Source organism: Emys orbicularis, chromosome 2, assembly GCF_028017835.1.
Source record: "Emys orbicularis isolate rEmyOrb1 chromosome 2, rEmyOrb1.hap1, whole genome shotgun sequence".
In the NCBI taxonomy this organism is placed as follows: Eukaryota; Metazoa; Chordata; order Testudines; family Emydidae; genus Emys; species Emys orbicularis.
In genome coordinates, this window is record NC_088684.1 from 291,436,432 (window position 1) to 291,450,704 (window position 14,273).

Sequence of the window (14,273 nt, forward strand, 5' to 3'; positions counted from 1 at the left end):
TTGAAGGGAAACCCTGAAGTTTTAAAGGCAGAGAGGTCTCCAACTGTTCTGACAATAAAAGGGGGCATTTTACATTTCTTCCAGGAATAAAAGCGCTGCACAGCCTGGAAAGAAATTCCCCAAAGAGTTGAACTTGGGAACACCCAAACCTTTCCACCGCTGCATTCATACAGAACAACATATATGACCACACCCGACAGTCTTTCAGGGCAGGCAGGCGCTGAACAATTGCTCCCCTAGGAACTCCTTTGAGCCAGAAGAAGTCAGGACGTGATTTTATTTCGTGGTAGATAAAGCGGGTCTCCAATTTTTTCAAGCAACCCCAGCCGTTCACCTGGCTAGATCCTGGGCACGAGGACTGAGGTTTGGAGCAACCCAAGCTCTGCTGAAAGGAGCCCTAGCCAGCAGCAGTAGCGAGATCCAACCGAGAGACTCGCTGAGAATGTCAGTCAACCACCTAAAGGAATGGTGGCTGGAGTCACTGGCCTAATGGGAGAACAAAAGGGAAAGAGTGGGAGCTTTCAATGGGGATAGCTCAGTGGTTTGCGCATTGGCCTACTACACTCAGGGTTGTGAGCTCACTCCTTGAGGGAGCCACTTAGGGATCTGGGGCAAAAATCTGTCTGGGGATTGGTCCTGCTTTGAGCAGGGGGTTGGACTAGATGACCTCCTGAGGTCACTTCCAACCCTGATATTCTATGATTCTTAGTGGAACATTTGGTGGGGAGAAGGGGGGCACCAGCATTAGCACCGTCCTCTCTCCGAGTTTGTCTTCAGCCCGTCTCTTTCCTTTTCAGTTGCATCTCTTCTCTCAGTTGGTCACTTCAGGCCAGCTGATGACACTTCACACTTTAACCTATTTGTCTGCAGGAGGAAGATCAAGTCAGGTCATACTAAGCAGTTTCCCTCTGCAGGTGGCCTCTGGTGCAGGCAGCCCAGGGCTGAGAAGGGAGTATCCACCAAAAATGCTATGGAGGAGACTACTGCTTGCAGTTTCACATACTACATGCACTGATTGTATCTGCATGGGCTGTATCTACCATCAGGCTATACAAATGAATTCAGAATAATTCTGCTCAGGAAATACAGTACAGGGACTTTCAGACTGTTTGTCTGAAATCTCCATGCAAACCTAGAAGAGCACTGGACACTTTAGCGTGCGCACAAAGTGGCAGAAGCCCCGGCTAATATAAATATAAGGTTGGTTTTGCTTTTGTTTTGGTTTTTTTACTATAAATGTCATAGTAACTCAGAAGGGGATCAGGCTAAAGGGAATGTCTCTCTTGGAACAGAATGCTGTGAAGCACGTTAGGAATGGCGGCCAAGCAGACTGAACTCAGGACTTCTTGGAGTCTTGGATCTTCTGGATTTCCTGCAAGCAGATGAAGAAAACGATTGATCGTGTATTGCTCTCTGTAAATAATTCATAGCTTCATAGATTGTAAGGCCACAAAGGATCATTATGATCTTCTAGTCTGACCTCTGGCATAGAATAGGCCATAGAATTTCATCAAGTGACCCTTGCATCAAGCCCGTATTTTATGGCTGAAATGGACTATATCTTTTAGAAATACATCCAGTCTGGATTTAAAGAGAGACTTCACATGATTGAACACATCTCTTGGTAAATTGTTCTAATGGTTCTCTCACTATCAGGGTTAAAAACGCGTGCTTTGCTCCCTATCTGAATAGGTCTAGCTTCAGCCTCCAGCCATCAGATCTCATTCCGCCTTTGTCTGCCAGGTTAAAACATCTTCTCCCATGTACTTATAGACCATGATCAAATCACCTCTTCACATCCTCTTTGTTAAAATAAATAGATTAACAGTCTTAAAATCTCTCACTCTAAAGCAGATTTTTCTGACCTTTGTAGCCTATAGGACTAACCTGCTTGCTTGTATATATATATTCTTATAGTTAAGTATTTGATGTATTGTAATAGGTTTATAGATTTATATTAACTTAAACTTAAATAAAAACCTAATAAACAAACTAAGAATAAAACTTAGGGAAACCAAGCTTAGCCTAGTTTCCTTGAAACTTAAAGTTTAAGAAAAACAAGGAAGCAGGCCTAAAGTGCAATCCGGCCAAGGCACAGCTAATGGCCAATCGTGTCTCTTTCTTGGGCCTCACCCTGACAAAATGGGGTAGAACCCCAGCACAACAAAAAGTAGATGCAATCCAAACATTGCCTTTACCACAGGACCCTTTAAAATCCTTTTTGGGTTTAACTGGGTACCACAGGGATTTCATTTTCAATTTTGCTTCCATTGCAGGTCCCTTGTACCAGCTCTGGAAAAAAAAAAAAAAAAAAAAAGGTGTCCAATGGAAATGGACTGAACACACGAAAGCAATATCGCAGCAAAAACAGGCCATTGTCAAGGCTCCGGTGTTGATCACTCCAAATCCTAACATACCCAATCATCTGAAGGTAGTCTGCTGTAACACCTCACCCCAACCAAAACAGTTGTTTTCTTTCAAAAAAATTGTATAATGGCACAATCCTTGTATGTCTCATTCACAGACTTGTTACCAGTGTTTAACCCAAACAAGGATGTGTACAGGCAATTGGTTGCTGTCCATTCTATAGGTCACCTCAAAAACATCATCTATAGGAAATGCATTAATGCACCTCCCCGGGTGGTCTATCACACTCCAACTTAAAAAGTGCCAGATGTCGCTCTAAAAAGAGCCTCAGTACATCTGTAGGTGTAACGTGTTTGAAACAAACACTGTTCTGTGTAAACTACAGGGAGAGAGAGTACGGAATTCATCATCGTCATGCCTAATAAGGCTGACCACATATAAAACTCCAATGAAAAGGGTAACCTATGCTGAAAATAACCAATTTTGCATGGTTACCAACCAAAAGAGGTACTAATATGGGCCCTTGGAGTGTCCTGTCACAAAACCAAATTTTTGTTTATTCCATAAAAAATTAAGTTATTTCACCTATTCCCACTTTTAAAAACATTACTATTATTCAGTCTGGGGCATGTAGCCTATAGGACTAACTTGCTTGCTTGCTTGCTTGCGTGTGTATATATATATATATATCTTTTCTTATAGTTTAAGTATTTGATGTATTGTAATAGGTTTATAGATTTATATTAAAGTAAGTTTGGCTGTAATGCAAGAGACCTACAGGCCATATCCTGTATGTTAAGCTAAGGCAAATTTAGCATATCCATATTAAGACCTTTTACTCAAAAAGCAAAGTTGACCTATAGCTTGTTACCTAAATAGATGAGTACCCACGCCTATGTCTATGACCTTTTATCTAGACCAATAAACAATAAAAAATGGCATAGGGGTTTTTCCCCACAGATTTAACAAGTACACCACAAAAGACTGATGTGCGTACATACCTGTCATCAATATGCACATACATACTAGCCTATGGGGTAAGTGTACCCTAACATTTCTGTGGGTAAGGAATAAAATTTGGGCATAAAAGGAAGGAGGTCTGGCATTTGCCCTATAAAAAAGGTAACCTACCTCAGTAAAGTATCTCCGTTCTTACTTTACTCCATCTCCATTTCTCACTATCTCCGTTCTCACTTTACTCAATTTTTATTTACTTTCTCCACTCTATCTATCTACGATAACTGCTACTATTCGTAGGCTATACTTGTTTTTCTTAAACTTTAAGAAACTTTTCTTAAACTTTAGTTTCAAGGGAACTAGGCTAAGCTTGGTTTCCCTAAGTTTTATTCTTAGTTTGTTTATTAGGTTTTTATTTAAGTTTAAGTTAGTCAAGTAAACACTAGTCAGCTTTAATAGCGCTTAGCATTTTCTAAGCACTGCATCCCTCACTCAAAAATTAAAAAACCTAAACCGCAAGGCTGTTCCTGTGTCTCTTACCACCAGGTTATCAAAAAAGGGTGTAAGTATGTTAACCAAAGCTTTGTTGCATGTAATACTATATTATCATATATATCTTTTAAATAGCAGTAATGCAATTGTAACTTTGTAACTCTGGGTATTTTATCATTTACTTACTATTATTAATTTTAATAAAAAGTCTTTAAAACTATATCTGTCTCAGTGTAAGCTTTCTGTCATACCCCCGAGGGTTCTTTATAAATTCTGTGAAGCCTAATTCAGAACAAAAACTTTTATCTTCTAATCAAACATATTGGCAAGCCTAAACCCCATACTAATTAATATTATTAATAATTATTATTAATATTATTAACATAAAATAAATAAATTACATTCCCATATTATCCAAATTAATATTATCAGTACACCCTATATCAGGCTACACCTTGCATCATTCTTGTAGCTCTATTCTGAATCCTTTCGAATTCTTCACCATCCTTTTTGAATTGTGGACCACAGAACTGGATACAAAACTCCACAAGAGTCTCACTTAATGCCAGACATAGAGGTAACCCCACTGCCCTGCTCCTACTTGAAACTCTTCTGCTTATACATTCAAGGATCCCATTAGCCCTCTTAGCCACCGCATCACACTGGGAGCTTGTGTTGAGTTGGTTATCCACCAGGACCCCATGTCCTTTTCAGAGGCCCTGCTTTCCAAGATACAGTTCTCCCAGCCTAATTGACAAGCTTAAAGTTCTGCTCTTTGTTACAACACCCATGTTCAATCTTCAGAAGTAAATGCTTGGACAGCAGTGACCTTTAGGGCTCACGAAGCCAACAACTGGGTCCTGGCTTTGGGTGCATGAAGGTCAGAACTGATTATGTTCTGACCAATGTCACTGTGCTTGGCCCAGTCCAACACTACAGAAGACACGGCCCCTGCCCTGGGTAAACTTTTGCAAATACTGGTCCTGGACCAGGAAAAAAAAATCTGCATACTAGAGTTCCCTCTTTAAGGCCCTGAGTCAGCAAGGTACTTCAGCAAATGCCTCATGTCCAGCATGGGAGTAGCATCCCATGGAAGCCGACGGGACTACTCATACTTAAAAAGTTTGGTATGTGCTTGGACATCTTACTGAGTCAGGGCTATAACCCTAGCTACCACTTTGCCTTCTCTCGGAAACGGAATGTTTGTCAAGCATTTCCTTCTGATGCTCTCTAACAGTTGACTCTCCATTTACAATGGCTTCGACCGTACCCCCGGCAGAAGAGCCCTAAATGACTTACCTCTGCAAGAATCTCCTTCAGTTCAGAATAGGCTTTTTGTAGATCATTATTGACGATGATCAGGTCAAAAAGGCCAGGTTCATTACCTAGTGAATCAAAACAGGAGTTAGAACACAGAAAAGGAACGTTGGCTCCTTTGCCTTCTTTTTTGGGACTCTAATTCTTGTGGACTCCTAACATTCTTATTTTATTTCAGCCACTGCTAATAATCTCCTCTGTCAAGCCATCCTTGTGAAGTAGTTTTATAGGAGAGCGTGCTGCGTTCTACTTAGATCAAGTCTAGTCTTAAGATTGCATCAGGCTAAGAGCTGAAAATGACACAGGATTCTCCCAGGTAAGAGGAGTGGATGTGGAAGATGGGATAGAACAAGGAAAGCATCAGCAATTTAAAGGCAGAAGTATAGTTTGATGAGGCAACTCTAAGATTTTCCCTTTAAACAACTCTATGCAACTAAAGGGAAAGAGGTCCAGTGGGTAGAACACTAGCCTATGACTTGGGAGACCTGCGTTCAAGTCCCACTTCCGCCACAGACTACCTGTGTGAATTTATTTACCTAGGAGCCTTAGTCATGGACTGGGACCCCCATCGTGCTAGGTGCTGTACGAACAGAACAAAAATGAACAAAAAAACCAGACTGTCAACTTGGGCAAGTCATTCACCTCTCTATGCCTCAGTTCTCCCATCTGTCACATGGGGATAGCATCTCTTCCCTACCTCACAGGGGTGTTGTGAGGATAAATACATTAAAGATTGTGAGGCACTCAGATACTACCCTGAGGGGGGCCACGTAAGGACCTAAGATAGAAATAAGGGAAGCTGTTAAAAAATGAAATTCATTTTACTTCATAATAAATTAAAATCTTGACACTTAACCTAGTGCTCCCAGCCACCCTGGAGTGCGTTAATAGCTGTCAAAGTATTTGTATGGTGTGGTTGGTACTAAAAAAAACCAAAACAAACAAACAAAAAACCCAACAAGCTCCATTCACTCTACACCAGTGGTCCCCAACCTTTTTCGTCTGGCGGGCGCCAGAGGACGAGCCACCGCGGACTGTGGCGGCGGACGAGCATCCGCCGAAATGCCGTCGAGAAGCGGCAACGTCGCCGCTGAAATGCCGCCAACAAGCAGCGTCATCCAGAGGCACCGCCGAAAATCGGCGGCGACGCCTCTGGATGACGCTGCTTGTCGGCGGCATTTCAGCGGATGCTTGTCCGCCGGCCAGTACGCAGACGCACTTAGATGCCCCGGCGGGCGCCATGGCTCCCACGGGCACCGCGTTGGGGATCACTGCTCTACACAAACCCTGAAGCACTAAGAACAGTGTAATGCTGAACAGTACATCAGTGGCCCTAGTACCTCCTAGCAGCTTTGAGACTGAACTGCCCCATTCCCCTCATGCCTGGGACTGGGGGCAGGGAGGATGTAACAGGAGTGGAAGCCAGGGATGGGAAGAACTGGTCTGGAGGAGTGAGGGGAGGTGGGAAGGGGCTAGGAGGTCCTTCCCGCTTGTCAGGGGGAGGGGATCTTTCCCATGGTGCTGTGCCAAGGGGTGAGGGAAGGGAGTCAGGGCTCCTGATCTTTCAGAAGGAGGGGGAAGGGACCGGAGAGGAGGATTTTTGCGGTTAGTGCCTAAGGTTTTACGCAGACAATGGAAGGCTGAGGTGTTCTCTCTCACAAACACACCCGGTGCCTGTGAGGTCTTTACAGCTGCCATTTCCATGCTAGTTTAAGTGGTGACATGGCCCCGCCCCTCTTTGGCAATCCAGGACAGTGAATCCCCTCTTCCCCCTGCAATTAGCTCCCAGCTGCCAAATAGTCGTGGTCAGTTCATCTGGCCGGATCTGCCATAAACCCCCGAGACAGGGAGCTAGACATCTGTGTATGACAAGGCGCCAAAAACTCTGATGTGCTCTCCTCCCACCCGCCCCTGGCCCCCAGTCCCCACTGGGGTTGTGTCTCTGTGAGCTTCCTGTACTTACTAAGTTCCATGTCTACGCGAGCGGCGTTCAGCCGCTTCTGTAGACTCTCTTCGGACTCCGTCCGTCTGTCGCGCAGTCTCTTTTCCTATAGCCCAAAGACGACAAGCGTAAATGCACGTTCCAAGCACCGTTTGGAGGAGAACAGTCAGCCCTGGCCCCCAGGCCCCATTACTGCCATCACAACCACCCTCAGAAGGCTCCAAGTCACAGTCATCATGTTTGTGGCCAGAAACGACCATCAAATTGTCTAGCCTGACCTCCTGTATATCAAGGCCACCAACGCCACCCAGCACCCACACACTAAACCCAACAACTGGAATGAGACCAAAGTGTTACAGCCCACAGGAGACTAGACTGTCATGTGCCACAGGCAGAGAACAGGAAGTCATTTCAAACACCCTCTCCTCTGGCACATGGCTGTTTCTGGAGCTAGGTGACACTGTGCTGCCCATTGGCCAGAAGGAATAGATCAAGAGGCCGGCTGTGGGCACTGGCCTTGATCAATAAAGCTGCACGCATGCCATGGGATGGAAGGAAGTATATCCTCACTTTAGCAAACAGTTAACTGACTTGCCCCAGGCCGCAATGCAAGTCTCTGTCCAAACTGGGATTTGACCTCAGGAGCTCCCGGCTTCCAGCCCTGTGCTCAGGCCACTGGACTATGCGGCTTCTTGCAATGAAGCTGCCAACTGAACAGCCATGGAGGTATAAATGGCAGCGGTTAGGCGACACTTTGGAGCTGGCTTTGCGGCAGCAGCTCACGGCCTGACCTTTCTTCTTCTTAAGGAGGAACACCACTCACATAATGGACTTAGGGTAAAAAACAGAAGAAACAAAGTGGGGGAAGGATGGTCTTGTCGGAGCCTTTTAAAGAGAAGGCTGAGCGTGCACAAAGCCAACACAAGGAGCAGGGAGGAGAGAGGATAGGCAGAGGTTTGATCAAAATCCATTACCTGTTTTGTGGGTTATATAGTAAATTGATCAATGGAGGGGAGGCAGGAAATTCTCATCACTTCACTGAATTCATCCATTAATTGGATCACTCACCAAGACTTCTATGGACGGAGCCCGGACCGAGATGTAGATCGGCTTCAAGTCAGTTTTCTTAATGTTCTTGACGCCCTGCAAGTCGATATCCAGGACGCAGATCTGGTTCCGTGCCTGCACGGCCTGCACTGCAGCTTTACTGGGGGGGAGGGAGAGAAGAAGTTAGTTACTGGACACTGGGGTGGGGATGCCGTGCAGGGAGACCCAGGGAACCTTAGCTATCTATTCCTCGTGCATTAAGAACCATTCACACAGTATGCCGCACCTCTGACATTCTCTTTGGCATTGATATTTCCCAGTCCCCGTCCCTAAAGGTGTCTTCCACATGGTCACAAGAGGGAGGTGAGTGAACTAGAAGTGGAAGTTTCAGAAATGGAGGCAGTGTAGCCTAGTGGATAGGGCATAATACAGGGGACTCGGGAGACCCGGGTCCAATTCCTAGCTTACCCTGCTGGGAGACCTTGGGCAAGTCACTTCTCCTCTCTTTGCCTCAGCTTCCCCAGCTGTAAAATGGGGATAATGATACTGACCACTTTTGGAAAGCATTTTGAGATCTACAGATAGACGTGCTACATAACAGCCAGGCATTATTATTTGTACATATCTCGTTAACAGTTGTCTCTATTTCCTCATGGAAAACTGCAGCAGTTCTAGTCTGCTAAGGGACTTGATCACAGCTCCTTGGATTCAATAGGAGGGGGTGGCTAGCAGGACTGTCTCAGTGACTGGTCCCCAACTCTAGATTTCCTCCACCCCCTTTTCCAAGAGGGCCCACATACATTGGCCTACTGGGCAAGCTGGAAGGCCTAGCTATTCTCCCAGGCTTGCCCTGAAGGGGGGCGGGGGAATAAATTGTTCACAAGGGGCTGGCAAAGAGGGAGGAGTTTTATGGTGGGTACTGGAGAATTAGATTTTGTGGGCTGAGACCACAGAATCTGACATGTTCTTACAAAACCATATAGGTGCCGAGAGCTTCATACAAGTGCATATTGCTACATCAAGATAAATTAAGTGTATGGAAATGGCTAACGAGATGGCATTGCATTCCATTGAGGTAAACACAGAGCATCTTAGTTACAGGCTAGCAATGACATCATTTCTTTGGAGATGCTCAAACACCAGAGCCCCTACAAATCCCTAAGGACTACGAGGGTGACAACATCAGAAGTAAGGTAGAACACAATCCAATGCCTGGAAGTTGAAACTATACAAATTCAGACAGTAAATAAAGCATAGATTTTTAACAGTGAAAGTAATTAACCGGCGGAACCATTTACCAAGGGTTGTTATGGATTGTTCATCACTGACCATTTTTAAATCATGACAATGTTTTTTCTAATAGATTTGCTATAGGAATTCTTTTGGGGGGAAGTTCTGGCCTGTGTTATACAGGCTGTCAGACTAGATGATCACAGTGGCCTTCTTCTGGCCCGGGAATCTATGAATCACAGATGTTTGGACTAAGGAGGAAAAGCCACTGAACAAGGTTACTTCTCTATAAGAGGTCACAAGTTTCCATTCTAATATGCAGTATCCTTCAGAGCATTTGCCTAGATACCAAGTTAAGAAGATGAGTATTAAAATATTTTTCCTTTGGACTGGCCAAGATAATCATATGCTTTCCCCACTGTGGGCTGCATCTGATATGCCTTGACCTTCCCTCCAAATGCTCTCTATGATCCTCTTAGAACAAACTAACATCTAAAGAGCAGTGACTCCAATTATCTGAATACTGTAATAAATGGTGTTAGCTCCTTGGGGCAGGGACCATCTTCTTCTTCTGGGTTTGTACAGCACCTAGCACAATGGGGTTCTGGTCCGTGGCTGGGGCTCATGTACTACAAATGATAAAGAGTAAGAGGAGAAAACCTGAGAAAATGTTTTGAGGTGGCTACGGAGGGTTAAATTAGTTAAATTGAGTGGCCACATGGTGGCAACAGAGGATAAGAGAAAGAGCAGTTCTTCAGAGAAGGCTTTCATACTCTCAGGCAGAGGTTAAGCTGTAGTTCCTCTTGTGAACCTTCGCCCCCACCCAACCCTGATCCCAGGCCCTCCCCACAGGTGCTCATAGAATCCTAGAAAGGTAGGGCTGGAAGGGACCTCAAGAGATCCGCTAGTCCAGCCCGCTATCTGATTACAAGCTGAGGCTTTGTCTTCACTACCCGCCGATCCGGCGGGTAGCAATCGGTTTATCGGGGATCGACTTACCGCGTCTACTGAAGACGCGGTAAAATCGATCCCTGATCGCTCTGCCGTCGACTCCGGAAATCCACCTCGGCAAGAGGCGGCAGCGGAGTCGGCGGCAGCAGTCGACTTTCCCGCGTCCTCACCGCTAGGTAAGCCGACCTAAAATACGCAACTTCAGCTACGGTATTCACGTAGCTGAAGTTGCGTATCTTAGGTCAGACCCCCGCTGCAGTGTAGACCTAGCCTGAGTGTAGACGGTCATATACTCTGCTAGTATGATAGCAGTTGCTATCGTGTGTGTGAGCAAGCATTCCTTTTGTCAGTATCTGTCTGTACAGCATGCCCTTTTTATGTAAAGGTGACCCATCCTAACAAGATGGGTGCTAAAATGCAGCCTATATTCTCCTGAATTGTTATAGGAAGAATAATTCTCCCAGTTCTAATCAGTAACACGCTTACTGCCTATGAACTTCATGACTTAAATGGAACCTGACCCAAAAAAAAAAAAAAAAAAATCCATCTGACCTTTCAGTAGACGGGCTAATGTTCTGTCCATATTTTGATTCTCAGTTACATGACAAAACTGTCAGGACAGCACTACAGAGACAAGATGAGACTAAACAACCTCTAGGGGATGGGTGCGGCTGTTTGGTTTTGTCCCCGCATTGTCTATGTGCTGTTCACCTCCTCTCCCTGGGGGTACGGTTTGGATGCGAATGATCATACTCTCCCTTACCTGGGCTACTGCTACCATGGATTGCCTGCCCATCTGTCCACTCCTCCTACCACTGTGTCTTTGCCTCCTTCCCTGCTGCCTCTTACACATGGGACATCTCCCTGAATGGATCTGCTCAGTCCCTACCACCTCCTCCTCTCCCAAACCCTCCCCCAAGACCCTCTTCTGCCACAACACCTGAAGGATAGCATACAATTAGGACAGTGAAGCCATGGCTGCACACACCAGGGTTGAGGAGATGAGCTCACTCCAGACAGGTGTGGGGCGTGATTCCTAGGGAATCCTGTTTCCTGAGCTGTGGTGTCCCCCTAGGCTAAGGAAATCGTGGTGGAAGCAAGGCCTCCCTAGAAGAGCTCTGTTACCAGAGCCTCAGTTCCCTACCTGCAAAACAGGGATAATCACCTTTCCCTTCCTCCCAGGGGTGCAGTGAGGATAAATACATTAACGATGGTGAGATTTTCAGATGCTACGGTGATGGGGGCCATACAAATACCTAGGATAGATGGAAAAGGGGGCCACTTTCCTCTTCCCAGAATTGTTTTAACAAGATGGAGCAGAAAGCTGGAGTTAGGAACGGATTTAACAAGACCTCTCCTGCTGCAGCAGGTGACACAAATCCCGGCTTTCGAAGTTATTCTTGGGATTTCCACATTAATCCTGTCCTAAAGCCTTTAAACCCACCTTATCATCATCGCTGCAAACACTATACAAACACGGAGATCTACGAGCTTGCCTTGCACATCGATCTCACTGACTGGGCTGGATTGCAGTTCTCCTTTCTTCCCCCCCAAACTGCAGAAGATGTTAGCGACTAGAGCTATGGCTTCGACTGTTTTCTGTCACAAATCCACAAAAATTGCTCTAACACTAAGTGTGCAAAGACTCCCCCACCCCATCCTCAGATTTAAGCCCATGAGATGCCCAAGGTGCTGTCTCTTCCACTCCTAGCGATTTCTCAGCACCTCACATTACTGGACCCTACAGTGGCATGCACACACTCAGCAAAGATCTTGGTCAAGGTTCTCCAGAGGGACTACTGAGTTTGGCTGCCTAACTTGAGGCATCTAACAGGGGCCTGATTCTCAGAGAGTGGATGCTCAGCACTTTCTGGAACACAGGCTCCTTTAAGTGGTCTCCAATTAAGCATCCAGAACCATCAGTCTGAAAAAATCTTAGCCCTTGTGATCAGAGAAGCGGTGTTTGTGGGCGAGTTTGTTTTTCAAAATGACTGACACCTCCCGAGTAAGTTAATTTCTCTTTGGTTCAGGTTCTTATATCTTTCCCATCACCAAAATGTCTTGGAAAAAGCATGCTAGCTTTCAGTCACGAAAGGATTAGATCTCTTGGATATGGCCTTAAATCCTCTGCTTTCTTCTACCGCACTTTCAGTAAGCCTTGGGTTTTTTTCCTAATTTCCTCGGTTAACATTTCCCCTCCCTGCCTGCATGGTGTGAGAACTAGCTGGCTGCAGCTCAGAGAAGGCTGCGTTTCAGGATTGCTTTTATCGCTTTGAGATGAAAGGTGTTCTTGAAAAGGACAATATTGTATGAAGAATGGCATCACCATGTTTCAGGGCATAAGCTAGTGGGGCAGGGGCAGGAAGAAACTTGTATCCACAGCACAGCATTAGCTGTTGCTGGAGATAGACTAATGCTTCACCTAGTCTGGTGAAGTATAGTCACCTACTTCAGTACTGGGCAATCCTTGCATTCATAAGATGGCCACAGGTGTGCAGTAGAAATGAACCTACAAATATCTGGTAAAGCAAAGCAGCTGTCTTTGGATTTAAAATATCTGCTCCTAAATGTATACAGATGGGCAAAGCAGAGCGCATAAAGGGTGGCAATATCTAGGGAGAAAAGATGAAGGGGAAAATTCAGACTCTGCATAAGCAGCTAAGTGAGCAGCAACAGCGTTGCACTCGCTTACGCCAGGTTTGAATTTGGCCCTAGGTCTGCACTGAAACCTGCGCTATTTCAGAATCACAGACTATCAGGGTTGGAAGGGACCTCAGGAGGTCATCTAGTCCAACCCCCTGCTCAAAGCAGGACCAATCCCCAACTAAATCATCCCAGCCAGGGCTTTGTCAAGCCTGACCTTAAAAACCTCTAAGGAAGGAGATTCCACCACCTCCCTAGGTAACCCATTCTAGTGCTTCACCATCCTCCTAGTGAAAGAGTGTTTCCTAATATCCAACCTAGACCTCCCCCACTGCAACTTGAGACCATTACTCCTTGTTCTGTCATCTGCCACCTCTGAGAACAGCCGAGCTCCATCCTCTTTGGAACCCCCTTTCAGGTAGTTGAAAGCAGCTATCAAATCCCCCCTCATTCTTCTCTTCTGCAGACTAAACAAGCCCAGTTCCCTCAGCCTCTCCTCATAAGTCATGTGCTCCAGCCCCCTAATCATTTTTGTTGCCCTCCGCTGGACTCCCTCCAACCTTTCCACATCCCTCTTGTAGTGTGGGGCCCAAAACTGGACACAGTACTCCAGATGAGGCCTCACCAATGTCAATCTGCTGGCAATGCCCCTACTGATACAGCCCAAAATGCCATTAGCCTTCTTGGCAACAAGGGCACACTGTTGACTCATATCCAGCTTCTCGTCCACTGTAACCCCTAGGTCCTTTTCTGAAGAACTGTTGCCTAGCCATTCGGTCCCTAGTCTGTAGCAGTGCATGGGATTCTTCCTTCCTAAGTGCAGGACTCTGGGAATAAGTTTATGTCTATACAAAGGTTGGCACTAGATGATTTAAATCTCCGAGAAAGTTAGAGGGAGGGACTGGAAGTATTCTATAGAAGGAGGAGGAGGCCCTTATATTGCTCATGGTCAAGTTTAATGATCCCAATACTGAGTCACAGTCAAAGTTGTTGGATGAAAAGGCCTGTGCTCAACCCAGCTGTGAACAGCCCCTTTCTGCATTAGCAGTTCCTGGGATTTTGTCATTCAGATATCAGACTCATGCTTTGCCTGTGTTATATTCTGTGTTTGTACAGCACCTAACACAATGGGGTCCTGGTCCAGCTGCTCCTGCAGCACAACAACAAACATCGCTGAGCATTTCTAGGACCTGCAAAAGGCTGGATCCTGAACAACGGTAACTTCACTGACAACTGGGGGTGCTCAATACTGCTTAGGATCCGGCCCTAACTAGTCTGACGGATCATGTCTAGAGCATTTCTGGGGGAATGGAGAAAACAAACCTTA

The 14,273-nt window shown here is 45.6% G+C and overlaps 1 protein-coding gene across 3 annotated transcripts in view; it reads right to left on the reverse strand.

Moving 5' to 3' along the window:
* Window positions 1–267: 267 nt before the first annotated feature.
* Window positions 268–14,273, reverse strand: part of GUK1 (guanylate kinase 1) — a 59,237-nt gene continuing 45,231 nt past the window's right edge. For 2 of the 3 annotated variants that reach the window (XM_065398717.1, XM_065398718.1), the window contains 4 exons: window positions 8,144–8,282; window positions 7,097–7,181; window positions 5,116–5,201; window positions 268–1,372 (listed from right to left, as the gene is read on the reverse strand). In XM_065398717.1, coding sequence (XP_065254789.1) covers window positions 1,337–1,372; window positions 5,116–5,201; window positions 7,097–7,181; window positions 8,144–8,282 — 346 coding nt within the window. In that variant the 3' untranslated portion in view covers window positions 268–1,336. Of the gene's footprint in view, window positions 1,373–5,115; window positions 5,202–5,775; window positions 5,912–7,096; window positions 7,182–8,143; window positions 8,283–14,273 lie in introns of those variants that run through there. The other variant, XR_010561138.1, reaches the window with a different exon arrangement.